The 27,691-nt window shown below is 51.9% G+C and overlaps 2 protein-coding genes and 1 pseudogene across 2 annotated transcripts; 1 reads left to right on the top strand and 2 right to left on the bottom strand.

Annotated features, from left to right (window-relative positions):
* Positions 1 to 7,803: 7,803 nt before the first annotated feature.
* REM2 (RRAD and GEM like GTPase 2) lies at positions 7,804 to 12,760 on the bottom strand. The gene is made up of 5 exons (XM_008158535.3): positions 11,954 to 12,760; positions 10,405 to 10,746; positions 10,092 to 10,165; positions 9,199 to 9,406; positions 7,804 to 8,875 (listed from the first exon to the last, which is right to left on the bottom strand). The coding sequence occupies exons 1-5, from the start codon at positions 12,054 to 12,056 to the stop codon at positions 8,580 to 8,582; spliced, it is 1,023 nt and encodes a 340-aa protein (XP_008156757.1). The 5' UTR covers positions 12,057 to 12,760; the 3' UTR covers positions 7,804 to 8,579.
* Positions 12,761 to 16,364: 3,604 nt separating this feature from the next.
* On the bottom strand, positions 16,365 to 23,072 carry LRP10 (LDL receptor related protein 10). Its single transcript, XM_008158536.3, has 7 exons — positions 22,380 to 23,072; positions 21,941 to 21,985; positions 21,304 to 21,439; positions 19,197 to 19,387; positions 18,063 to 19,080; positions 17,623 to 17,752; positions 16,365 to 17,498 (listed from the first exon to the last, which is right to left on the bottom strand). Exons 1-7 carry the CDS (start codon positions 22,411 to 22,413, stop codon positions 16,893 to 16,895), a joined length of 2,160 nt encoding a protein of 719 aa, XP_008156758.3. The 5' UTR covers positions 22,414 to 23,072; the 3' UTR covers positions 16,365 to 16,892.
* Positions 23,073 to 26,520: 3,448 nt separating this feature from the next.
* LOC103305111 (protein SET-like) lies at positions 26,521 to 27,549 on the top strand (annotated as a pseudogene).
* Positions 27,550 to 27,691: the final 142 nt, after the last annotated feature.

Genomic DNA, 27,691 nt, shown 5'->3' with positions numbered 1-27,691 from the left:
GACGTGTCCTTTTCATGAGTGCTTTGCCTGCACATACTACATATCTGTTGAATTGAGTCCCTCCCTGCTCACGTGGGAGCCAGGCTTTCTAAAGGCTGTCCGTTTTAGCCTGCCTTCCTGGCAGCTTCATCTATTCCTTCCTCACCCCTTCAAGTGAGGAGGCAACTTTACTCTTTTTAGTGTTTCCATGGTAGCCTGTGATGCTTTCTGTCTAAAATGCTGCTTGCCATACACCAGACTGATGTTTCCATGGCAACCAGGTGGAATCTATAGTTATGAGCTGGCTGGAGGAAAGGAATTCTGAAGTCTGAGAAGCTGTGTGTCTGAATCTTCTAGCTTCAAACATCCTCCTCCTTCCTAACGTTTGCACTCTGTGTCCAGAACTGATTTGCTCTGCTCTTGGTGGAGAGAGCTTTGTGTGAGGTGAAGCCGACCAGCCAACTTAGGTCATGTGGGAAGGTGGAGACAAGGAAAGAGCTGATCAAAGATCACTTTAAAAGTTGGATGAGTTCTGTTAGCTCTCCCAGATGATCTGGTTTCAGGAGACCTTAAGGAGTTGGCTGGAGTTCCTGGAGAGTCATTAAGCAGTTATTTTTGAGGGCAATGGGTAGGTATGGATGAGGTGCCTGAGACAGGAAAGGAGCCAGTTGGTGCTGCAATGTAGGGCGGAAACAATGACGTTGGAAATCAGAGACTTGTCAAACTCGTGCCAGTGTTCCATACAGGATGGGAGTTTCAATTAACTTTCAAGCATCATGATGCCTACATGTCTAGAATACGTGGAGCTGAGAATTAGCCTCCTCTCAATTCCTGGGCCAAACAAACCCAGGGGACCTCCAACCTGTAGCAAATTGGTCACACTGTGGAGCAACCCTGCCTGATCTCTTCTGTCTCAAACCAGCTGAGTGAGCTTGGATGTTATTTTACTTCTCTAACTCCGACTCTATACAATCAGATTATGGCCAGATGGCTTTGAAAACTCATCTGCAATATATTAATAACAATAGTACCTATTTTAGGGTTGTGAGGATTAAATGAAATGATCCCTATAGAGGGCTTAGGACTTGTTAGCTTGTCATTACTGCTGCCATATTTTTCCCCATTCTCCTGTATGCCTACACACTTGACTTTCTACCTGACCTCACTCTCTTCCCCAACTTCAGAGCATGCTCAACATTTACAGAGAGGAGAGGAGAGGTTGGGACCATGATGAAAATAAACCTTAATCCTGTGCTAAAAGTCCCAGGCTCACAAGGTCCTGGGTCACATACAGCCAGCCTAATTTTCAGGAAAACAGATCCCACTGTCCAAACTTTTTTATGCCTGAAACTCTGTCTAATCAGATCATGGGCAAATGGCTTTGAAAAATCAAGGTGAGCCCCCCCCCCCCCCCCCCCCAGGTGCCTTCCGGGTACCTAGTGCCCTTTGCTTTTTCTGGAACTCACTGTTTGAGCCCTTAGCATTCCTCCTAACCTCCCAGGCATCCCTGTAGCACCTGCTGTTGGTCTCCAGAACTTAGCCCTACTCTGGCAATTTCCTTTCAGAATAAGTATTTTAAATCATCACAGGTTCTCTGCCTAAAGACCAGTTGTCATTTGAACAAAAAATGAAAAACTAGTATAATACCATCACTTAGGCTTTAGATGCCAATATTCCCCCCAGACCTCCCTAAAATAACAAATCCAATAATGGGTCACCTGTGAGTCCTGTGGGAGGTATGTTGGACCTTGCAGACCGCAACTTAAATTTGTATTTCCAGAGTGGTGGTGTGCTTTGAGAGGCTAGCAAATTGCCAAATGCCTGAATAAGGGACCAGGACACAGGTGTCAAAAAACATTACTTCCACTGCTCATTTGTATAATGCTTAACAAATTACAAAGATATTGGCATTGTATTTAGTCCTCATAACTATCCTACAAGGGTAGGTGCTGTCTTTGTTGTATAGTTGGGAGAGGTGAGGTTCAGAACGGCAGAGTTTAAGAGCAACTTTTCACCCTGGCTGGGGTGTTCAATGGTTAGCACATTGGCCTGTGCACCAAAGGATCACAGGTTCGATTCCCAGTCAAAGGCACATACCTTGGTTGCAGCAGGTTTGATCCCCAGCCCCAGTTGGGGAGCATGCAGGAGGTAACCAATCGATGTCTCTCTCTCAAATCAATTTCTCTCCCTTCTACCTGGAAAAAAATATCCTAGGGTAAGGATAACAATTAAATAAATAGTGACTCTTCTCCCTAGACCTCCATCCAAAAAGTAGTGGGCCTGAGTGCTACTAAAATGCCTGCAAGGCCCCACTGAATTTGAATTTACTTATTTATTTCAAAGAGGAAGGGAGAGGGAGAAATAGCAACATTAATGAGAGAGAATCTGATCGGCTGCCTCCATGCTCCACACTGAGTATCGAGCCTGCAACCCAGGCATGTGTCCTGACCGAGAACTGAATTATGACCTCCTGGCTCATAGGTCGACACTCAACCACTGAGCCATGCCTGCCTGGCTGTATTCACATCTTGAGTTTACAAGGCTACCAAGCTATGGAGGCATGGCATCAAGATTCAAATAGATGAAAAGGGACCTTGAGCATGCATTAGAGAGCCACCAAGATAAAGAATTAAGAAGCAGGACAGCCCTAGCCGGTTTGGCTCAGTGGATAGAGCATCGGCTTGCGGACTGAAGGGTCCCAGGTTTGATTCCCATCAAGGGCGTATGCCTGGGTTGCGGGCTCAGTCCAACGTGCAGGAGGCAGCCGATCAATGATTCCCTCTCATCATTGATGTTTCTCTCTCTCTCTTCCTCTCTGAAATCAATAAAAATATATTTTAAAAAAAGAAGCAGGACACTTGTCTTTTTGTGGCCTTAACAACTTGGCTGCACCATCCACCCAAATGTTGTTGCCTTCTGTATAGGGAAGGTCTTTACCTATCATGGGGCAGGCTGCCCACCATTTCTCCTGTGCATTTGCTCATGTAGCTTCACAAGGGGTTGTTTTCCTTCTTTCCTCCATCTACCTACACTCTTCAGCATACATCCTTCAAGCCCCACTTGCTAAAATATGTCTTCTAAATTTTGTTTCTTCCATTCTTAGAAAATTTAAAGCACAGGATGTTACCCCCAGTTAGATGGAATGTGGTATAGTATGCTGCTGTTTGTCCATAGTAGTGCTATCACCACCTTGTTTCATTTCTCCTCGTCAATTGTAAGTAACTCGAGGGCAGGGGTAGAGTCTTATCTGTATTTGCTTTCCTCAGAGGGCCCAGCACAGTGATTGTCATAGTGTAATATCTGAGAGGAACAATAAGCATTTGTATATGAAAGATGATAATATCCAGGAAAAATTTACTTGGACTGATGTGGATTGGATATATATATATATATATATAAATTGGATATATATATATATATATAAAAAGCCTAAGCGACTGAACGACCGGTCGTTATGATGCGCACTGACCACCAGGGGGCAGATGCTCAACGCAGGAGCTGCCCCCTGGTGGTCTATGTGTTCCCACAGCAGGAGTGCCGCTCAGCTGATCAAACCGGCCCAGCAGCTCACCAGTCTGGTGGCAGCCACTCCCTCCCTCAGTAGTCCTTCAGGTCCAATCTTGGGAGAATGGGCCAGGCACCGACAGACCAGTGCCACCAGCATGATCCTGACAGCGCTGCTGGCCTCCTGGAAGTCGGCCTCCGGCACTGTGGCAGTGCCGCTTCCCCTCCCTAGACGTTCCACAAGGAAGAAACAATATAAAAGTGGCAGCCAGATGGCTCCTTACAACTGATGTGAATGTCAGCAGGATGGGATCCTGGGGCAGCAAGGGCGTCCCACCACCTGCCCGGAGGGCCAATCGTGTCCCAGCCCCACCCACACCCCCCATGGGGCCCCACTGTGCACGAATTCGTGCACCAGGCCTCTAGTGTTAAATTAATAAAAGATGTACATATGAGTGGACTTTCTGGGAGTGAGTGAGTGTTTAACCCAGAAGACTTGTGAAGTCATTGCATGACTGGCAGCCTTTCAGAAGACAAGAGACCCTGCTCCAGTCTCTGTAGAAACTATTAGATACAGCAGGGCCTAATGACCCAACTTTAAGCAGAGCCCAGAACAGAGGAATACCTTCTAAGACTGTGCCTTAGGGGAGGGCACAGTGTGTGGGACAATGAGAAGGCCTTATGAGCTGGGGGAATGGGGATAACAGGTGGGCAGGTTTTGGGCTGGTAAGAGCACAGACCCCAAGCCCTGACTGGTTTGGCTCAGTGGATAGAGCGTCGGCCTGCGGACTCAAGGGTCCCAGGTTCGATTCTGGTCGGGGGCATGTACCTTGGTTGCGGGCACATCCCCAGTGGGAGGTGTGCAGGAGGCATCTGATCCATGTTTCTCTCTCACCAATGTTTCTAACTCTCTATCCCTCTCCCTTCCTCTCTGTGAAAAATCAATAAAAATATATTTAAAAAAAAAAAAAAAAGAAGAGCACAGACCCCAAGACAAAATCACAGTGGTTAAGGGGAGCGCAAGAGCAGAGGAGGTCTTACCTGGCACAGCCAGCTCGGATCCCAGGGCCCTTAGCTATCCCTCACACCAGTTCAGATCAGCAGCCAGTCTGTACTTTGCCTTGATCAAGGGAGGGAGAAAGATGGCCTGGCTCTCAGAGAAGACCCCACCTCTCCCAAGTCTGGCAGGAGCGTGACTTCAGCTTCCTTCTGTTCTGAGCTCTTCCCTGTAGGCGTCTGGAGGGAACACACAGATGGGTCGGCTGATAGACTGGCTGAGTTGGGGGAGGGCAGCCTGTGGTGTGTGTGGTTCCCTCATGAGGAGGTCCGGCCATCATCTTCAGAATTCTGCCACACGAAAGGCACTGGGCTTTCTCTTTTTTTTTTTTTTTTTTTTTTAAATATATTTTATTGAATTTTTACAGAGAGGAAGGGAGAGGGACAGAGAGCCAGAAACATCGATGAGAGAGAAACATCGATCAGCTGCCTCCTGCACACTCCCCACTGGGTATGTGCCCGCAACCAAGGCACATGCCCCTGACCGGAATCGAACCTGGGACCCTTGAGTCCGCAGGCCAACACTCCATCCACTGAGCCAAAACGGTCTCGGCTCTCTTTTTTTTTTTTAATATATTTTTATTGATTTCAGAAAGGGATAGAGGGATAGAAACATCATTGACGAGAGAGAATCATTGATCGGCTGTCTCCTGCATGCCCCACACTGGGGATTGAGCCCGCAACCCAGGCATGTGCCATGGCTTCCTGGTTCATAGGTCAGTGTTCAACCACTGAGCCACCTCAGCTGGGCAAGGCACTGGGCTTTCTTGTTTCTCATCCTCCCCTCCTGCCACCTTTGACCATTGGTGGTACTCTTCCTCTGGAAAAGCCCTCCTCCCTTGGCAGTAGCCTCCTGCTCAGTTGTTCTTCCACTGCCTCTGGTGGCTGTATTTCCACCTTTTTGTAAGCTGCTGCATTACTGTGTGAGCTGTGCCATTCACAGCAAGGTAGTCAGGAATCGTTCTCGAGAAGCCCGAAAGGACTGAACACCCCCACCCCGATTCAGACCTGCGAGTGCTGCCCCACGACCTCCACCAAAGCCCATGTGAGGAGCTAAGTCTTTAAAGAGTGAAGAAAAGTTCTCTGGGGGAAAAATAAATGGAAATTGTACTTCAAAAATTTTTTTATTTTAGAGAGAAGAAAGGAGAGAGAGACCGTACCCACCCCAACCAGGGATCGAGCCTGCAACCCAGGCATGTGGCCCTACTGAGAATCGAACCAATGACCTCTTGGTCCATGGGTTGATGCTCAACCACTGAGCCTCTTTTTTTTTTTTTAATATATTTTATTGATTTTTTACAGAGAGGAAGAGAGAGGGATAGAGAGCTAGAAACATCGATCAGCTGCCTCTTGCACATCCCCCACTGGGGATGTGCCCGCAACCAAGGCACATGCCCCCGACCGGAATCAAACCTGGGACCCTTGAGTCTGCAGGCCGACGCTCTTATCCACTGAGCCAAACCGGTTTCGGCCTGAGCCTCTTTTTTATTTTAATATGTTTTTATTGATTTCAGAGAGGGGAAGGGAGAGGGAAAGATAGAAACATTGATGAAAGAGAAACATCAATCGACTGCATGCCCCCTACTGGGGATCGAGTCCACAATCCAGGCATGTGCCCTGACCAGGAATTCAGCTGGTGACCTCCTGGTACATGGGATGACACTCAACCAACTGGGCCATACCGGCTGGGCTAACCCCTAACTCTTAATGCCTTAGCATCCTCCCACAACCTGCAACTCCTCCCTCTTTATACCCAGCTACTCAGTTGCCAAGTCCCATCTATTCTGACTCTCAAACCCATGCTGTCTCTACTTTCCCACTGCTGTCTCTCTCAGGCTGGTCCTTCATTGCCCTTCAGATGTAATACTTGTGATTGGTCCCTACATTCAGGTCCTCAGGCCTTGCCTCTGCTGCTCTAATCCATATACACCTCTCCCAGCCTCCTCTTCCCAAAGACCATCCATCTTATTGCCTACAGCACCAACTCCTTTGCCAGCATTTAAATTCCTTTGTAATAGGGCTTCAAACCTTCTTTTCCATGTTCCTCTCTTACCCTCCTCTTCATGTCTCTGAAGTTTCAACTAAACTGCAGAACCATCTGGTCTCTAAATGGGCCCAGTGTGTTTTCCTGCATTTTAATATTTGAACTGTCTTTGTTCATGGTCCCCAGAGATTAGAGCTGGCTTACTCTACTACAGCCATGTAATTTCTCTGGCCCTTTCACCACAGCCAGTGCCCACGGCCCTGCTCATTGTGTTGCCTACATTTCTTCTACTGTTCCTCTTCCTCCCCCTCCCGGCCCCCCTAATCCTTAGTGGAAAGGGAACCTCAGATGCAAAGGTTGATAAAATCATTAAGTATCAAGCAGACAAGAGTGGAATCCCAGCTCTGCTTATTGACCTCTCAGGTTACTTAAACTTGTTTCTTCCACAGTAAAAACAGGTAGTAACACCTTATATAGTCATTAAAGAATTAACAAATAAAGTGGATAAAGTCCTAAGGAGAGTGTCACTGTCACATTATCGCATGCTGGGCTAGTCTCACTTGGTTCCTCTGCAGCTGTAAGGACTAAGAAGACAGACATCTCATTCCTCTTTCCATCAAGTTCCGGGAACCTGAGTGGGGTGAGGTGGAGGCCTGGCCCCTGGGTGCTCAGGTAACTAGTACAGCATGTGTAAGCGTGAGGGGAGCTGCTGCCTCTTCCCTTTGTTCAAACTCGTGGCTCAGGCAGCAGCAGGCGTGGGCGTTAGCAGGGAAGGCACTGACAGCTTCAGTTCTCACCCGGCTTTGCAGGTGACAGCTGGGGTGGTGGATCCCTGTCAGGGGAGGTGCAGGCTGACCCCGTCATGACCCAGCTGGTGGGCCTCTCTGGTGGATGTGGGCCTCACCTTGAACCAGTCCAGGTCATAGCTGAATGTAGCTCTGGGAGCTAAATGTAGCCTCTAGCCTGCTGCTTGCCGTATAAGGTAGGGTAAAGAGATGGGTACTTGGTACTACGGTGTCACTAAGTTACTAAATTACTTCTAGCTCCTCTCCAGGCCTGTTTCTTCAACAGCAAGGCAACGGCACGAGTTAGACCCAGCTATCTGCAAGGGGCTGTGGTCACCTGTCACGGACTACATCAGGGCAGTCAGTTCTGAAGCCTCCCTAGAGATTTAGGTTCCTTGCTCCTTTGGGCCTGAGTTTTCTTGTCTGTAACAGACAAGAGTTTCCCACATCCATCCCTTCTGTGGGGGCGTTGAAAACAAAGTCAAAGTGAACAGGTGCAGTAGAAAAATTCTTTATTCTAAAGGGAAGGGTGGACCCTTGCTGGTACCTCCTGGGCCCTGGCCAAAGGGGAGTTACCACCCGCTCAGCTCCTCACGCTGGCATCTGAAGGCAAAAGTCTGTCCACACCTTACCTTTAAGAGCCTTAAAGGGGAAGTGCCGTGGTGTAATGATAAATCACAAAATCAATTCTCAAAAAATAGCACTACCAGGCCCTTGCCTTTAAAAACTTCTTAAAGGCAAAGTGGACAAGTGCAGCAGATAAGAGCCAGAACGTTATAGGAAAAGTCTCCAAGAAGGGTCTCTGTGTCTTTACCTTTAAGAATCTCTTAAAGGTGAGGCATATTCGTGCAGAGTACAAAGGTGGAAAACCCTGTAAAAGAGTCTACAAAGCACTTTTCCAGTTCTCGGTTTCAGGGTCTCTACCGAAGAGGTGGTAAAGCGCGAAGTAACGAACAAAATACTGTACCTTGCAGAACGACTTTCCTTCCTGCCCGTCGGCGCGCCCGCCCTCGGGTCGGAGTGCTGCCTCCCGCGCCCAGGGGCGGAGGCGGGGATTTCGGGGGCCGCCCCCCTCCCCTCTCTAACCGTGGTCACACCGGGGCGTCCGGGGAGTTTTTGGTTTCCTAGAGTCTACACCCTCCCCCTCCAGCCTTGGCTGTCTCCACAAAGGAAGTCGGACAGGGCGTGGCGGGGCGAGGGGGCGAGCCGAGAGTGGTGACCATGGCGACCGTGGTGACCATGGCGACCGCGGTGACCATGGCGACCGCGGCTCAGAGCACGGAGAGGTCGTGACACGACCTAGAGCGCTGCTTGAAGAACTTGGCGTTGCGGGGCACCAGGTTGGCAAGGAAGCGCTTGGCCTTCTTGGTGAGGCTCTCGCGACGCGCGGGTGGCGCGGGGCCCTCGGGGCTGCCCCGCTCTGGCCGCGGGCCCCCCGCGTGGCCCCGGCCCCGCCTCAGCCGGATCTGGCGGACGGCGCCCTCGAAGAGCTCCCGAGTGTTGTGGTGCAGCGCGGCCGACGTCTCGATGTGCTTGCAGCTCAGGGTTCCTGCCAGGTGGCGGCCCTCTGCGGGGAGGGACGGGGTCAGGCGCCTGCGGGGCTGCACTGGGCCTGGGCAGGGCGTGCAGTGGAAAGGGTTTGAGGCAAAGAGGGCAGAGTAGGCGTCGTGGGGAGGGAAAAGGGGGGCAGCTGGAGAAGATGCGAGGGGGAGTGACGAGAAGGGCTCCTCAGGGCCCTAGGCACGGGCATTGAGGGGCTGTGCTTAGCCTGGGGCTAAAGGTGGTTAAGTTTGTGCACCTGACAGTAGAAAAGCCTTACGGAAAAGAGGTGACTTGGAAGGGAGAAGATACCTTAGGATGGCAAGTATGGATGAGGTTCAGGACACCCACCCTCCAATGAGACCTCCCGGGAGCGGGCCAGGTCGCTCTTGTTTCCAACGAGGATGACGGGCAGGTCGTGGTGGGGCCTTCCAGCACGGAGTCGAAGTAGAGTCTCTGGAACTTTGGAGAAGCTTCGTCGGTCAGTGACTGAGAAGACGATGAGAAAGGCATCCCCGGTCTGAAGGCAGTGGTCCTGCAGCCACCCCGCACCATCCCCCTGCAGATGGGCAGAAAGTCATAGAATGTCAGGGCTGGGAAGCAGGGGAAAATCTGTCCAGCACCTACAATCTCAGGGACGAGGAATCGGGATGTGAGGGAGAAACCACCTGTTTAGAACAGCAGAGCTAGTTAATGGCAGAATCTCCATATCCAGGGTGTGTTGGTGGGGGAGGTACAAGTTAGTAATGTGAGCCCCTCACTGGAGAATTGGAGACATAGGATCCTAGGCTAGGGTAACCCGTCCTATTTTCTGATACATAAGCTCAAGAAAGTTTAAGAAATGACTGCTATTCAAGTGTTATGTAATCTGGTCTCTTGTTTCTATATAGTAACCATTTATATTCAAATGCTCACAAGTCCTCACTTTTTCTTTTTCTTTCCCTGACATTCCAGAGCCCTGAGCTCCTGCCGGGTCAGACTCTTCCAGGCTGAAAAAAGCATGGATAGAGTCAATTTCAGAATGTGTAGCCTGGCTTGCAGCTGCAGGGTTTGCCAAATTCAAATCCTAACTTTCCTCTGGATCGGAAGACCCTGGAAAGAAGTGGGTCTTGTTGCCATGATGTGCACACGATTGTGGGCCTTTGCTCTCTAAGATGATAGTACACCAGCCTTCACCCAGGCTTTGCCCTTCCCCAGTTCTCCCAGGGTTCATCACCTGCTTGCAGCCACGTGTTAGTTCTCACCTGTTCCCAGATGTCATAAACCACTAACGTTACTTCCTCCTTATCCACCATGATGCGTCTCTCATAGGTGTCCTCTGTGGGGAAATAAGCAGGGAATGGTGCCCATTAGGAAGCTCTCAACACTTGTGAACCCGGTAACCAGGGATGCCTCAGATCCCAGACCCAGGGAGCGTCCTCCAGGGAGGATGCCACAAAAAGCATTGGAGAAACTTCTCTTAGGTTCTGGCTCCCAGGAGCTGCTCAAGCCTTGAGCTCTTCCACCCCTGACTAGCTCTGGAGGCACCCTCAACCCTTGCAGGGCTCCCCCAAATACCTGGGTTCTCCGGCTCATGAGCACTGTCTCCCTGGAGACCGCCAAAAGTGCCTGCTAAGGAGCTCTTGCCCACGCCGCTCTCCCCCACAAGCATGACCTTGAAGATGCCATCCTTTTGGGTGGTGGCTGCCTCCCCTGAGCCCAAGGAGTCAGACGAGCCAGAGGATGAGGCTTGAGGTGGCCAGTCAAGTTCATCTACAGCCTGGGCCCGCCGCAGCTGGTGCTTGTAGGGGACAGGCATACTGCCTCTTCGTCTGGGGACTCCTGGGGCAGAGGGCAGCCCGCTCCGGTCCAACCCTGCCAACAGTTTCTCTGACTTCTTCAGCAGCGTGGCATTTGCTTCTGGGGGGCAAAGAGAAAGAAGCTATGAGCAGGGTATGCCTAGCCATCTGCAGAGGGCTCAATCCTGGTTGTTCCAGCTTTAGAGGCCCAGTTGATGACCATGACCCAGAAGGAGCTGAGAATCCTTGGTCTGACCCCTTACACTGAAACTCCCCCAGAAGCCTGAACTGGCGGGGCACCAAGGAGCTGACCTGACGGCTTGTCCAAAGTGGCTCCAGCCATAACCTATTCAAAACTGCCCCTGCAGGGGAGGCACCTGTGTGCAGCCTTGCACACCCACTCACACTTCACACTGACACATAGGCACACCCTCTGGCCCGGGGGCTGCTCTTCCTTCGGCCAAGAGGCCCTGCCCCTGCTGCTTCCCGCACGGCAACCCCCTGGCTTGCTGGCTCGGGGAGGAGAAACCGGAGCTGCTGCCCATGTTCTGTGGGGGTGGGCGGTGGTAGTCGAAAACTTTGCGGGGAGCCTGATCCCAGGGCAGGTCCTTTGCTCTTTGAGATGTGTGCTTTGTGTCTCTGTGGGTGTGTGCATGAGAGCGCTGCCTCTCCCTGCGGCCCTGTAGGTGAGTGTCCCCCAGTGCACGGCCGGTGTGTGAGAATCCCGCACCCCTGGCTGTTTCAGTGAGTTGGAGAAAATATTGTGTTCATGGTGAGGAAGAGGAAGAGTAGGAGAGGGAGAGGGAGAGGGAGAGAGCACAGGAGCATAAGAGAGTGACAATGCATGGGTCAGGGTAACAGGAGGAAGATGGACAGACACAACAAAGGGGGATGGAGAGAGGCTGGAAATAGCCCAGGATCAATACTTGGCTAGCAGCCAGGGCCTCCAGGAGCTAGAAGAAACCCTTACAACAGGTCCCCAGGGCAGCCCCTTGCCCGTGATTCCCCAGGCTTGCCCCCCCCCCTTCCCTTTCCCCGTTCCTTTCCTCCTGCCTCTAGGGAATGAGTCGGACCTAGGGGGCCAAGTACAAATTCCCCCAGCGTAGCCCTGAGAGTGAGGGGGAGGGGGCGTTTAAGCAGCTCTTTCCCCCACCCCCCAGTCCAACCCCATTCCTAGTGTGAGTGGGAGGCTTCTCCCCGTTCCAACTTGCTCTTCCCTTCTTGCTGTTTGGGTTCAAGCTCCTTTAATCCCTAGATCGGACCTCCCCACCAGAGCTTCGGCTCCCACGCCCATGGTTCCAGCCAAAATCTGCCCCGCTCTGCCTCACCTGGAGTGGGCGTCCCCGGGGAGGAATTCTGGTGGCTGCCGGAGGGGCAGAGTGCTGTGGTTTCTGTGTCCGTGTCCATGTCGGCGTCCAGGTCCGAAAGCATCGGTGTGCGTGTGCTGTGCAGCCCGGCGACCAGCAGTACCGCTAGCTCATTCAGCAGCACTGTCAGCTTTTCCCTTTAAATACCACCTCCCCCCACGTGTCCTCCCCCCTAGACACCTGGGGAAGTTGTCCCGCCCCTGATGAGGTCACACATGCTAATGAACAGTGATGTCAGCGGGATTCCCTCCTTTCCGCCCTCCCCGCTTTGTGTCGCTTCCCTCCGGGAGCACACACACTGCAGAATCAGGGTAAGGCAGAACAGAACAAAGTCAGAGAGCAGAAGAGACAGGGTCTCAGAGAAGTGGGGCGAGGGTTTGGTGGGTAAGGGAGCTGAGGAAGGCAGGAGGCAGGGACACAAGGACCGAGAGGTCTTTCTCCAGGAGCCAGGATTGTGCATCATTTATCTGTGTTCCCAGCCCCCGCGCCCAAGATCTAGCCCAGAGTCGGTGCTCCGTGGCTAAATGGAGGTCCAGAGGCCGAAACCAAAAGACATGCAGAGACAGGAGGCTCCCACCTTGCCACCAAGCTTCCCTGCCATCCTCTCCTTCCCCACACCACCCCTTCTGGGCGAAGGCCCAGAAAAGTACCCATTTCCCAGCCTGGTCCCTAGGTAGATGGGGGCTTTGAGGAAGGAGAGATGGTTGCTTTGTTTGGGCTGCTTCCTTAAGTCACCACCAGGTTCAGGTGCTGCAAACCATTGCGGAGGCTTCCTGTTTCTCCCTCCGACAGGCCCACCAGCCTAGTGTAATCAGACAGGAAAAAGGGGAGAGACTAACCCTCTGGAGGTTCCCAACTCCAAGGTGGGGTATAGAATACTAGCCCCTCCCCTTGACTCCCTCTCTGGGTCAGCCACCGGGGCTTCTGGGCTACACAAGGCAGACACAATGTCTACCTCCTTTTGTAAAACCAGGATGGGTGTCTCATTTACTGTTCGTTTCCTGCCCAATTACTCTTGGTCTTCCTTCCTGACACCTGCAAGCACCCAAACATTCTGATTTCCTGGCCCCTGCTGACCCCATTTTTGTCAGGTCTTCCCACAGTATCCTTCATCTTCATGGCTGTAAGGCTCAGAGTGGTAGGCGGGTGGCCGGTCTCCAAATCAATCATGCAGCTGGAAAAAAAGTAGGGACACCAGGACTCCCACCTACATCTTTCCAATGCCAAAGATTGTTCTTCATCTCTGACCTATGCTGCCTTCCTTGTCTTAAATATTCCAACTGTCTCCTATTATTGGGAACAATCCATATTGCAGTCTTTGGTGGACTTTTCCAATTGAAAAGGCAAATGGTAATCGGACTAACATGCATTTATCTGGAGACCAACTACAGGGCAACATTGTGGGGTCTAGTGGGAGCAGAAAGGACTCCTGAACAGGTACAATACTCATGCACTTTACTCATAGGATAGACTCCCCAGTCTTCAAACATGGACTATTTATCTGTTATTCACAGTATTTGTGTGTCCGTGTGTGTCCATGTGCACACAGATCAGAAGCTCATTTAGAGCAGCAGCAAGTGGCCCCTGACAGCCTGGTAGTGAGGGAAGCAACACCACAAAGACCTTTTAAAGCGGTCATCGCATTTAAGAAGTGCTCTAATGTCATTTGGCATAAAGGCAAACAGCCCCCTGACGCTGTTACCACTTCTGAAAACATAGCTTAAGAGGAGCCATTGGTTTCTATGAGTGATCCTCAGCATCCCAGAAAAATTTATATTAGGTTCTGGCTCCCAGGGCCTGCTCCCATCCCTAACTTCCATCGCTGAGCACTGTCTGGAGAACACCGATGAGCTAAATATGAATGTAATGTTTTAGAATGATTTCCTTCTAAAATGAGTTCTTAGAAAAGTTTTAAATTATAAAGGTGTGAGCTTGATGTAGCTGGAAAACTCAATGAGGTGGCTGGATTCATTTTTCTGATATCAGAAGAGTGAGTCAGGGGCTGCTGAACCCAGCAAGGATTCTTGACTATGACTTCGGCCTGCCCTCAAACCAGCTTTAGGCTATAGGAACAGGGTGGGTTTCACCTAAACCACCATCCCTTTTTCTTACGGGTAAGGGGCTGTATACTTGCTCATCCATCTCCAAGCTCCCTCAGGAATGGGAGATCCTATGAAATAGTGGGAAAGGGTGAGATTTGGAAGTGAACCAACCCAGGTTTAAATCTGCCTCTCCGTAGAGACTAGGCTGGTCTCCTAATTCCTTGGATGCTGCTTCTGAACCCGTGAATTGGCTTGTGTGGTTATGATGCCTATGGCATAGCTTTGTCATGAGGGTTGGCCACCAAGGATAATGGATCTGACACTTAGCAGAGTGCCCAATTATTGGTGCTCCCACTGCCTCTTCTGTGTGGCTGGGGGACCCCCTTCCTTCCCAGTAGGGACTGGAACTTGGTCCAGCCCGATTCTGCTCCTTAAGGACTGAATTCTATTGTTCTCACATTTCCAGTCAATCCCCCTCTTAAGCTGAGAACACCACCCTCCTCCTCTTTCAGCCCTGATACTGGGCACCATAGATAGCGGTGTCTATCTATCTGAAGTTGCCTCCTCTTTTTCCTTGGGCCATGGTTAAAATAAACTTGGGTGAATGTTCCCCAATGTCCCACCCTCTCCTGGGTGGGACCCTCTGTTTTACTAGATTTCTCTTACTGCCTATACAAGGCCAATTCCTTCTCCCCACCAACCTGGAGCTTCACTGTGGCTGATTAAGTGTTACTGCTTGCATCTTCCAGAGCACACACACCCAGCACCCAGAGAAGCTTCTTTTAGGCTTGTGAATCTATACACACAGGCCTTCCTAGTGAACTCTACCTTCAAGTCCTCCCTCCAGCATTCTGAGGAGTTCCATCATGGGGAGTGTTTTATGTTTTTTTTTTTTTTTACCTTGAATCTCTGTCTACTTTCATTACAAAAAAAGGTCTGGAGTAGGACAAGGGATGAAGATACCAGGTTGAAGGTTCTGAGATGGCTGTAGGGAAGACAGGAGGAGCAGGAAGAAGGTAGAGACCAGGTGATGAAGAATGGGAGGGGAAATCAATATTCTGTTTCACTGGGTCTGACACTGGTGGGACCCAGGGATTGTTGCACTGGGGAAGGAAGGCCCAAAGGAAGAACAGTAAGCAAGAATGGAGATCTCTGGAGCCCCGTCTCCAATCCCTGGAGAGGATCTGCAGTGAAAGGAACTTGGGTCTTTCCTGAGCCAAGATGCCAGGGTCCCAGGACTACACCATATACCCTTTTGCCATTCCTTAGGCTCTTGCTCACTGGGAAGGAGGAAACATTATGCAATTAGCACTGCATGTAAGGATGTTGACAGGATATAATCAACAGGGCCCTGCTCTACCAGAGGGGTGGGGATAGGCCAGGCCAGGCAGGAAGGGCAAGGAGATTGGGGGTTCCCCTGGGGAGGGCGTTCTGTCAGGGACGCCTCAGCTCTGCTCCTGGGGCATAATACTCACCTCCATAGTTTCTTCTATATCCTTTGTCCCGATTTTCATATCAACTCTGGGACAGCTCTATACCTTGCTTACCAGAGGCTGGGTTCCAACATTGCCACAGATCATTCCCTCCTCGATCACCCTCTCCAGCTCTTTGGCTCTGGCTACTGCTTGCGTTCCTGCACCTTTTGAGGTTCAGAGTCCAGCTTACAGCCTTCACTTTCAAGTATGCTTAGTTTGCTTATCCTGTGGACACTCACCATGCCTGTAATTCACAACTCTATTCCAACTACTGACAGTGTTCTAGTCTAGTTTGGGCCTTCTTCCAGGAAGACCTCTTAGATTTGGCCAAGTAGATGCCAGCATCTTCACACTCAGAATGTTTCTGATTTTTCTCTCAATTCACCTTTGCCTGCTTTGAGGCAGCCTGCTACAAGCTCATCTGTCTTGCCTAGGACAGACTGTAATTGTCTGGTGGGGGTAGAGGGTGGAGGGCAGGAGTCACAGCTCCCATATTCCACCAGGGACCATCTGCTCCTGTGATCTGTACTCTGGGAGTACTCCACAAATGGAAACCTTTCCAGCTACAGGGCCCAGCAGGCTCCCCAGACTTCCGGCCTGGCAGTGAATAAAGAGGCTTGGTGCTCACCCTGGTGTCCATCACTGTAGAGCTGGGCCCCAGGTGGTGAGTGGAGGTGGGAAGGGTTGGTTCTTAGGATCCCTAGAATTTTCTCACCCACCGAGTGGTAAAAACAATCAAGAGTGCGTGTGATTAGATCAATAGGAAGAGGGCAGAGCAAAGGCCTACACAGGAAGGAGCATAAGCTGAGACGGGTAGAGAGGCAGGGCTCAGGCTCACAGCTCATGTACAAAATCTTAAATTTCTGATTCCTTTATTTTCAACCTTCACTTCTGGGCAATGACATATCAGACAAAAGCATTTGTTGTGCTTTTTTTTTTTTTTGAGCCAGACCCTATAGGAAGGATCAGTTGGCAAAACCACAGGCCCTGCCTAAATCCTTCCCTTGGGGGCTAGAGGTCTCCAGCCAAATGGCATGCTGGTGTTTAAGGCCACTTTTGGTGGGGGATTGGTAAGGGTGGAGTGTTCAGGCCTATGACCTCTTAGAACCTTACTTTTTAAAAAGAGCCACCCAAATGGTGGTGGTGTGAGGAGAGGGTGGTGGGAGAGACTGTGATCTCTGGCCAGGTGCAGAGGGAGCTCTGTATGAGCCCTCTCTCTGCCTGAGGAACACCTAACTTGACAGCAGCTACACAGGCCCAAAGGGAGGCTCACCAAGTCCCCTCAGACCTAGGGTGGGAGGGAAGCAGTGGGAGTGAAGCTGAGCTGTTTTCTAAACGGTTGTTCTCACTGTGACTAGAGCCCCCAGGAGAGCCCAGGTCACCTCAGGCAAGCAGTGGCTCGTCCTCTGCTTCAACCACCCAGACTCCCGGCTCAGCCAGTGGCACCAGCAGTACATCGTCTTCATCCTCTGGGGACAGGACTATTGTGTGGGGTTCAGGTGGGGTTTGGGTTGGTCCTGGGGGCCGGACTGGTCCTGGCGGCCGAAGGCTGGGCAGGAGGCGGCCTCGCAGGGCCTGCACCACTCCGGACAGCAGTGATGGTTCTAGGGGCACTGAAGGCAGTGGCCCTGGGGCCTCCAGGACAGGAGGGAGGGCTGGAGATATGCTGGCAGATGGGAGGGGAGCCTTGACAGGCAGTGGGGGTGCCTGTTCCCCATCCTGCCCACCTACTGCCCCAATCTCACGGGCTGGACCTGTGCTGCCGTCTACGGCTTCAAGGGGCGCGTCGGGAGGTGTGACTTGGGGTCTGGTCTCCGGGGTTCGGGCTGGGGGGTTGGTTCGAGGAAGCAGGCCCCAGCGGCGGAGACGGCGCACCAGGCGGCGGACGGTTCGGCCCCGCTGGCGGCGGCGGGCGCCTGAGGCACCCCCTGGAGTCATATCCTGGCGCAAGATCTGTAGCAGAGAACGCAGGTTGCCCAGCACCGAGTTCTGCAAGGAGAGGAGGAGACAGCAGTCGGAGGGATGAGGGCCAGAAGCCTGAGAGGAAGGGACAGTGGCAGGGCCACCGTGGAGATGGGGGCAGGATGAGCTGGGGTTGGGGGTAGTGACTTACGTCATTAGGATTCTCTGTAGGGAAGTCCTCCACGGGTGGGATGGCGCCCTGGGCAATGAGCTGCCCATAAGAGGGGGGTGCCTGCTGCTGCACAATCTCAGCCTCCATTCGGGAGAGGGGGGCAAAAATGCTGGAAGGAATGAGGGCTGCTCAGTCCCAGCCTGGACAGGTCTCTTCCCGCCACACCCAGGACAGGACAACTGAAGCTCTACCACGGTTTTCCCAAAAGTCATCTGAGGTCCCCTCCTTCCTTGAGATGGCTTTCAGAAGATAGACCTGCTCCTTCCTCAAAGAAGAACCTCTTTCCCCAAGCTGGATAACCCCGAGCCAATCCATAAGCTGGTCACTGAACCTATCCCCAACATGGCACCCTCCTGGTCTCCTGTGGCAGCACGGGCCCTGCCTCACCCTCCATCCCCACTCCGGTAAAGCCAGCTGACCTGTACTCCTGGGTGCGAATGGCATAGAGCTTGCAGGTGCAGCCCAGAGCAATGACCAGCAGCAAGCCGCACACAAGGCTGCCAATGACTGCAGCTGTAATGACCTTGCGGGGCAGGGCATAGGAGCAGTCCCACTCATCACTGCCGTCAGCACAGTCTGGCTGCCCGTCGCACACCCACGTCTCATACACGCACTTCTCGTCCCGACATCGGAAGTTGCCAGGCTGGCAGTGCCGGCAACGTCTCTCATCTGCTCCGTCGGCACAGAAGGTCTGGTAGTTACAGCGGTCAGCAGGCAGGTAGCAGGCTGTGGCACTAGGGGTGCCAAACGCGCCACAGGGATAGTGTCCAGGTGGGCAGCTGGGGCAGTTCTCCTCATCTGTGCCATCGGCACAGTCCCATGAGCCGTCACAGCGCTGGGCCTCACTGTAGCAGCGCTCACCTAGGCCCTCACTGGCCCCCAGGCCAGAGCCCAAGCCGCAAGGTTGGTCCCAAGGTAAGCAATAGCCCTGCACGTGGTAGGTTGCATTGAAGCCCCGACCACTGCTCCAAGGAACTGTGTGGTAGGCCACAATGGCCTGGCCAGACAGCGTCTCCACGGTGACAGCCTTGCCATTGTTTAAGCGGGTGAGCCTGCGCAGCCGCCGGGAGGTCTCAGGGGGCCCGGAGCCGTCATACACATGCACTGCATCTTCATAGCCCAGATCCAGGGCTGTGAAGCGCACTGCTAGGCGCCGGCCATCGTGGGGGTCCAGCAACCAGAGGCAGGACTGGGGGTGGGAGACTGACGCCAGGTGTGAGTATCCAGGGGAGGAGAAGACCCCATAGAAGTCTTCCAAGGTGTGATTGCAGGGTGGGGTGGGGTCAGAGGCAGGGATCAGGTCAGGGAAGGGATCTGAACTGCAACCTGCCTCATCCGAGCCATCTCCACAGGTATCGACCCCGTCACAGTGCTGGGCTGAGGGCACACAGCGGTGGTTCAGGCACTGGAACTCTTCCTGCAGGCATATCAGCCAATCTGCAGAGGCACCATGGAGAAGGCTATGAAACAGTGGAACTGGTGGGGTCCTCCCCTCCTCCCTGGGGCTCCCACTGCCGGTGTTAACAGCCCCAGGGACACCCTGCCCAGCCTACCTTGGCTGTAGGAGAGCAGAAAGCCCTGGCCCATGGGTGCTCTGGCCCCGGCATAGCTGTAGGTGATGGTGACATTGCCCCCAGGTAGCTGCAGAGGGCTGGCAGGTGCCTCGCACAGGGAGATCTGGGGCTGGAGAGGGGAGCGCAGGATTAAGCGCTCTGAGCCACAGGCCAAGTGCAGTTTTTGGAACCTACAAGGGTGGAGAGCAGGATGTGAGATATTCTTTTTTTGTTAATCCTCACCCAAGGATACTTAATTGATTTTAGAGAGAGAGATGGAGAGAGAAAAAGACAAAAATATCAATGTGAGAGAGAAACATCAATTGCTTTGCCTACTGTATGAGCCATAACTGGGGATCAAACCCGAAACCTAGGTATGTGCCCTGACCTGGAACAGAACCCACAAACTTTTTGGTGTACGGGACAATGGTCCAACTAACTGAGCCACACTGTCCAGGGCTGTGAGATAGTCTTAACTACTACCGCTGGCTTCTTCCTCCCCCAGGACTTTCCTACCCCCAAAGCATAAGCATCTACTTATCCACAACTCAAATAGCTAAGTGAAAATTCAGTCAGCTAAATTCCCTAGTAGTCAATGGCACTAGTCCTACCAGAGGCCAGTGGCACCCTGAGACTATGTGATACATCCCAGATTCCCATGGAAAAACAGACTTACCTTCTGGGACTGCAACATGAACAGGAGTATTGCTTTCCAGCTGTTGCAGCACTGTCACTCAAGTACAGTGTTAGCAGTAACTGGCAGTTACCATACAGTTAAATTAACCAGAACTTGCCATCCCCTCCAAATGCCTGGGAGTGAGACTTGGGATCACCATGGCACTTTGATCCCTCTGCTCCAAAAGCCTCTCTATAGATTTCCCTCTCCCTTCACCTACCCCTTTCTGGGTAAATTCATGAAAAGTGAACTGTGTGAAGCAAACAGCCAGGTACTTAATTAACATGGGCCCAACCCCATGGCCCAAGGTTGGAGGAGCCTGGGAGACCTGGATTATTCAAGAGCTCTGGGGAGGCCGAGGAAGGTTCTAGCTGATAAGGGAATAGCTGAGTCCTAGGCAAAGATGTGCAAAGATTAAGGACTTCCTCAGAACAGCCATATAGGAACCCAGGGATGTTTCTAGAATGACTGTTGACCTTCAGAGATGACCAAGACCTAAGCTAAATGTCCATCCCCACCCAGATCCAATTCACTGTGTCTGGTTCAGAACAAGGCAGGCTTTTAGGACAGATGAGGCCAGTGGTTCCCAACGTGGGGCACAATTTGATTTTTAAGGAGGGCAATTCGAGAATGAGTTATTAACTGAATTTTTTGCATTTCTTACGGTTCTAGGGGCCTCAAATACAGTATATAAATATATATTGTGACATATTTATTTATTTCAATTCTCTATGATGTTTTGAAACTTTATTTGCTATTTTTTCATATCAATTTATATTATTACTAGAGGCCCGGTGCACAGGATTTGTGCACTGGTGGGGGGTGTGGCCTGCGGTGATCGGCCTGCTGCGGGAACAGCTGCTCATCCTGGTCAGCTGAGTGGCTGTGGACCCGCCCTCTGAGCAGCTGCTCCCACTGTGGGAGCACACTGACTACCAGGGGGCAGCTCCTGCATTGAGTGTCTGCCCCCTGGTGGTCAGTGTGCATCATAGCGACTGGTCGACCAGTAGTGCTGGTGGGTCCACTGTTCAGTTGCTGGGCTTTTATTATATAGGATTATCGTTTAAACAATTTCTTCTGATTGCTTCCTTAGTACTTCAACTATCCTTTTGTTCTTTTATTTTTCTCTTTCATGGATGCCATGCTCTTTGGAAGCTTGTTAATGGCCTTTTAGGCTTCCTCCACGTGAATAGGAGTTCACTTTTTGGGTAATAAGAATTATATGTCATGGGGGGCATCAGGATTTTAGAGATGCTTAGGTGGGGCATGGCCAAAAAAAGGTTGGGAACCACTGGATGAGGCCAAATCAAATTCTACTCTTCCCCCTGTTGACAGGGATGGGAATTCCACAAAGAAGGCTTTCCCTGAAGGCTTTCCCATGATGAAGCTGGGAGGAGCCGGGGAGAGGAATAGTCTTGCCCTGCTGCTCACCTGACCAGTACAGTCTGATCCTTGCTGCCAGGGATGAGCCAGGTGCAGTTGGCAGGGGAGCTGTGGCCGTCCCGGCTCAAAGGCCTCTGTAAGGTGCCCTGTACTTCCAAGAGCACTGCTGGAGGGTCTTCACAGGCTGGTGAGAGAGGCAGAGACACTGGCTGAGAGTCTGTTACCATCCCATCCCTCCCCAGACTTGAGGCCCCCAAGGGCCTGGGCTCTTCAAGAAGGAGCATATGAACTTCCCCTCCCACCCATACTTGATATAGTCATAAGTCTTCAGTAGGTCCCCTCCCTCCCACAAGCATCATAGCTTCACCTAAAGTATCAACAGTATATACAATCTGAGGTCTGCTTTGTGTCAGCCCTTGGACCAGGAGGAACCGAAAATACTGTCTCTAGCCTCAGGGAGACTAGGAGATCAAGCATGGCGACTGGGGGAAAAACAAAATAGTACGTAAGTACCAGGTGAGGGTTCACACTGGGTCTCAGTTTCCCCACCCGTAAAATGAAGGGTGGATAATCTCCACTCAAAAACTATGTAGGTACCGTAAGAATTCAGGGAAGAGAGACTCCTTTTCGTGGTGCTTCCCTCCTTTTACCAAGCCCCTAGTCCCCAGAGGCATCATCAACTCACCAGGATTTGGGAAAATGATCCGGTCTGGATGGGCCAGCGCGCCTCCTAGAGGAAGAGCGAGAAAGGGCAGGAGAGGGAGTCATTGGGAAGTTTGCTCCACCTGTCCAACTCCAGGAGGAAAGGCGCCATCTGGGACTTCCGGGTAGTTTATGGGAAGGGGCGCAGGAGCAGGGGGTGACTGCAGTACGCGACCTCGGGCAGCAAGGTCTGAGGGGTGGGTGCGGGGATCCGGGGGAGCCAGAGGGGGGCTGAGGGCTGAGGGCGGCGACTGCAGGCTTCCCGGGGGCTGGGCAGGCAGCGCTGGGGGCAGCCGGAGGCGGGGGGCTCGGGCTGGCCGGGGAGGGCGAGGGGCCGCGGAGGAGGAAGGGCGCTGAGCGCCTGGGGGTGACAGCCCGGGGGCGTGGGTGGGGGCGGGAGAGGAGTTTCGTTTGCTTCTCACCCAGGAGGAGGAAGAGGAGGGTGACCGGCGGCATCCTGAGCGGCCCGGTGGGGCAGAAGTTCGGCAGCTTCCGTCGTCTACCCAGCGGGGAGGAGGCGCCGCTCCGCGCGTCCAAGCCCCGCAGGGCCGCCTCCCCGAGGGGGCTCCATGGCTCGGGCCCCTCGGCCGGAGCTCGGGGTGCCAGGGCTGGGGGCGGGGCGCGGCCCGAGGGCAGGGGCGGTGCCGCTCGCCAACTTCGGACTTGTCTTCCGGGCCGCCGCTCGCTCTGGCGCTCTCGCTTCTCTCTCGCCCGAAGCCCGGCGGTCAGCTCGAGGCCCCGTCCGGGCGCACCCTCGCCTGGAGCCCGTCCGCAGGCCGCGAGCGCCGGGGCCCAGGCCCGGCCGCCACCTGCCGGAGCCGGAGGCCACTTCCTCTTCGAGCCAAACTTTGCCGCCCGCACGGCCGGCCCGGGCGGCTCACCTTCCCCAGCGCGTCCGGTCTGCGGAGCGGAGCGCGGCGGGAGAGCGGGGACGGGGACGCGCCGCGGCCCAACTCCCGGCCCTCGCCCGGGCGGCACCCCAGCCCGCCCCCCCCGACCGGGGTTGGAGCAGCCGGGCGGGGGCAGGGGCGGGCCGGGCCGGGCCCCACCTCTGCCCCGGCGCGCGCCCCGCCCACCGGCGCGCCTTAACCCCTCTCGGCCCTGCCCCGGCCGGTCGGACCGGCTTCGGGACTGAGCGCTCGGCTTGGGTCCCTACCCGGCTCTGTGTTCCCCTTTCGGTGGGACACGTCTGTCACCGGACACGTCTGTCCAAAGGCAACTGCTAATCCCGTCACTGCCGCGTCTGGCTTCCCTTTGGACCCTAAGCGCCCCGGCCTTTCCGGTCCGGGTGCCCGGGCCCCGCGGTGGGGAGTGAGCCTCTATCACAGACATTACCGCCCGGCGGAGGGACTCTGTGTGCTCGTCACTCCGGCCCCCGCCCGCCTCTGCGCTGGGAGCTGGGACTTCCTGTTTACCTTCGTACCCGCGGGCTTCTCCCTGCTCCCGCACAGTCCGGACTCGGCAGACGGCGAGTGAAGGAGTAAACGTGCCTTTGCCACTTGCTGGCGTCGTGATCTTGAGAAAATTACTTAACCTCTCAGTTGAAAATGGGGATAATAATAGTGCATCTCCCTCGTGAGGTTCTTGTCAGTCCTTTAGGGAGATAATGCAAGGTGAGCACACAGGAAGTGTGCCATACCTGGTAATAATATTATTACTGGTATTATTACAATTAGTCACAGGAGATATTTCTAATTTACGTGGGCTTGAGGTTACCGATTTTCTGTGACACTGTTGGTAGTAAACAATACCACTAGCAAACACCTTTTGAGCTTTTTTTTTTCTTTTCACATTTCAGGTACAAATCTAAGCACTTTTTCAAATGTTTGCTCTTTTGTTTCAACAATCTTGTGAGGTAAGATTCTATTGTTACTCCCATTTTACATATAAGGAAACTCGGGTACAGAAAGGTTAAGTATTTTGCCCAAGGTCATGGATCTAGTAGATACTGAAACAAAGGTTTGAACCTAGGTCATCTGGTTTTGGATAGAAGAACTGTGGTCGGCAAACTGCGGCTCTTTGGCCCCTTGAGTGTGGCTCTTCCACAAAATACCACGACCTGGGCGAGTCTATTTTGAAGAAGTGGCGTTAGAAGAAGTTTAAGTTTAAAAAATTTGGCTCTCAAAAGAAGTTTTAATCGTTGTTACTGTTGATATTTGGCTCTGTTGACTAATGAGTTTGCCGACCACTGTATGGAACATACACTTGGATCCTTACTACTCTCACCCCTTTACAAATGATACAACAGTTTTATGTTGATGTGTTCAAAACTGGGACCTCAGCAAGGCCTGAAGCCTAGAGTTGGTCGTAAAAAGGCCCTTACTTCCACTTGGACCCGTGCCCTATCTCTCCTGGGCTCTACTGCAGCCCTTGGGACTAATGAGGGGTGAGATAGAATCCTGAATGTGGGAGGAGGGTGTTGAGCAAAGGGAAGAAGGGCAAAGAGGTGGGGAAATTAAAATTATTTGAGTCCTAAAAGCGATTATGGAGCTTTTATTAGATTGCCTGGCTGTGTTCTCTATGCTGGGTACTTGGCATATGCCTGGAACTCTTTAAGACTTCACTTTAGCTTCAAGGAACTTTCAGTCCAGTAGAAAGAGAGGTCATATACTTAAATTAAAAAGCCAGCACTAGCTCGTTTTCCTCAGTGGTTAGACTGTCGGCCCACAGACCTACAGGTCACGGGTTCTATTCCCAGGCAAAGGCACTTACCTCGGTTGCAGGCCCCATCCCCGTCCGGGTCAGGGCTTGTAAAGGGAGGCAACCAATCGATGTGTCTCTCTCACATCGATCTTTGTCTCTCTTCCCCTCCTCTCTCCCTTCCATTCTTTCTATAAGTCCGTGGAAAAATGCCCTGGGGTGGCCCAGCTGGTGTGGCTCAGAGGTTGAGTGTCAACCCAGGAACCAAAAGGTCGCTGGTTAGATTCCCGGTCAGGGCACATATCTGGGTTTCAGGCTGGATCCCCGGGTGGGTGGGGAGGGGGGGCATGAAGGAGGCAGCCGATCTATCGATGATGTTCCTCTCTATCAATGTTTCTATCTCTCTATCCCTCGCCCTTCCTCTCTAAAAACAAACAAACAAACAAAGAAAACATTAAAAAAATATCCTGGGGTGAGGATTAAAAAAATAAGTAAAAAACCAGAGAGCCATGGGGAGTACCCATGGGAGCCAGTATGTGGGTGGTTAAAAAATGTGGAAAGGAAGCAGGACAGATGGTGGTGAGACTGGAAGAGTTGTTGTGGGCAGGGGAAGAAGGAAGGGAGCCCATGGTCTGAGGTGCTGAATAAACAAATTTTCAGAAAATAAAATCAAGATCTATGCTGTTAGGAGCAATCATCATCATTACCACCACCATCATCATCAAGAAATGGCACCAGGGTAAAACAAACTTTCATTCTATAAATATTTACTAGACTAACTTACAAGTGCAAGACACTGTGCTAGACATTTTTAAGATGAATTTTTTAAAAATGGCGGCAGAATAGGAGGATGCTGCACGGACATGCTCCCAGGAACAAGCTGGAATTACAACTGAAATATGGAAAGGCTTCCTGAATAACCAATGGAAAACTCACAGGAGAGAACCCTGATACCCAAGGACTGAAGGTGGAGACCGCATAGAGACTGGTAGGAGGGGCAGAGGCGCGAAAGGGCTGGTCAGACACCCACAGATGGCAACTGAAGTCCCGGAGAGATATCTCAGTTGGGGGGGTGTGCCACTGAGAACTCTGGGACCTAATCCTGAAGCTGGGCTCCCCAGCAGAGAGCACATAACATCTAGCTGTGAAAAGAAGTGGGGTGCTCTCTGCCAGGGAGTGGCAGCTGAAAGTTCAGGCACCCGCTTAAAGGGCCAATGCACAAAAATTCCCTGTGGAGCCACCCACCTTGTGCTCTGGCAGAGGGAGGGTGAAGTGGACTGAAGCTGTGAGCAGAACCCAGGACTGGGGACTTGGGGGAAAGCGCTCAGAAGGCAGATATCCCAAGTTTCCTTGGCTGAGTCATTCCCTCACACAGCAGAGGACATCTTTCCCACATAGACATCTGCCTTGCCTGGGGGGAAGACAGTCGACACACCCTATTGGAAAACACCTTGCCCTGAGGCCACTTAAGAAATTAAAAGTAACAATTAGCCTCTAGGCAAAATCAACTGCCCCACCCTGTTGAAAAAACTCCACACCTGAGGATGATTGCCTGGGGGCAATTCAAGTTGACATCCTATTAGTCTGTAAACAAAATCGATCTCTGGAGGCATTGAGTCTTTGCCTGATCCAATTAGAAACAGCCTTTAACACTGTCCTGCACTAGAGATTGAGAGGTGTAGAGGATCTACCTAATACATAGTCACAAACCCAAACAGACAACCAAAATGAGGAAACAAAGAAACAACTCCCAAATGAAAGAACTAGCAAATTCTCCAGAAGAAGCGATAAAGGAAGCAGAGATAAGAAATTTATCTGAAACAGAGTTCAGAGTAATGATGTTAAAAATGCTCAACAGGTGCTCAGCGCGCCTTCGAGCCCGGCCACCTCCCAGCGATCAGCTCCTCGGACCTGCCTCGCAGCATGGCCCCCAAACGCCAGTCCTCCTCCCACCGCAAATCAAGAAACTGAAAGTGGCTCCAGCCCCCAAGCCGGAGAAGAAGCCGACCCCTCTGGACGTGCCGAAGGGAGAAAAAGAACAGCAAGAAGCGATTGAACATATTGATGAAGTACAAAATGAAATAGACAGACTTAATGAACAAGCCAGTGAGGAGATTTTGAAAGTAGAACAGAAATATAACAAACTCCGCCAAGCATTTTTTTCAGAAGAGGTCAGAATTGATCGCCAAAATCCCAAATTTTTGGGTAACAACATTTGTCAACCATCCACAAGTGTCTGCACTGCTTGGGGAAGAGGATGAAGAGGTGCTGCATTATTTGACAAGAGTTGAAGTGACAGAATTTGAAGATATTAAATCAGGTTACAGAATAGATTTTTATTTTGATGAAAATCCTTACTTCGAAAATAAAGTTCTCTCCAAAGAGTTTCATCTGAATGAGAGTGGTGATCCATCTTCAAAGTCCACTGAAATCAAATGGAAATCTGGAAAGGATTTGACGAAACATTCAAGTCAAACACAGAATAAAGCCAGCAGGAAGAGACAGCATGAGGAACCAGAGAGCTTCTTTGCCTGGTTTACTGACCATTCTGATGCAGGTGCAGATGAGTTAGGAGAAGTCATCAAAGATGACATTTGGCCAAATCCTTTACAGTACTACTTGGTTCCTGACGTGGACGATGAAGAAGGGAAGGAGAAGAAGATGATGATGAAGAAGAAGAGGAAGGGTTGGAAGATATTGATGAAGAAGGGGATGAGGATGAAGGTGAAGAAGATGAAGATGATGATGAGGGGGAAGAAGGAGAGGAAGATGAAGGAGAAGATGACTAATGAACACTGATGGATTCCAACCTTTTTTAATTTTTTCCAGTCCCTGGGAGCAAGTTGCAGTCTTTTTTTTCCTTTTTCTTTTTTTCCCCCCTCTTGTGCTCAGTCGCCCTGTTTTTGAGGTCTCTTTTTCTCCTTTACACCATGGTTCTCACCTTATTTGGGGGGGGGGGGGGGATGTACCTTGAGCAGAATACAGTGGGAAAAGGATTTGCCCCTTTCTGTTCCAAATTCATTTTTATCCCTTCCTGTCTCAAGAAAAACTTAATGGAATCACCACCACCGTGCTCTGTGGGAAAAAAGAAAAA

The sequence above is a fragment of the Eptesicus fuscus genome, chromosome 5, assembly GCF_027574615.1.
Source record: "Eptesicus fuscus isolate TK198812 chromosome 5, DD_ASM_mEF_20220401, whole genome shotgun sequence".
NCBI lineage: Eukaryota > Metazoa > Chordata > Mammalia > Chiroptera > Vespertilionidae > Eptesicus > Eptesicus fuscus.
This window is presented reverse-complemented; position numbering and strand designations above follow the sequence as displayed.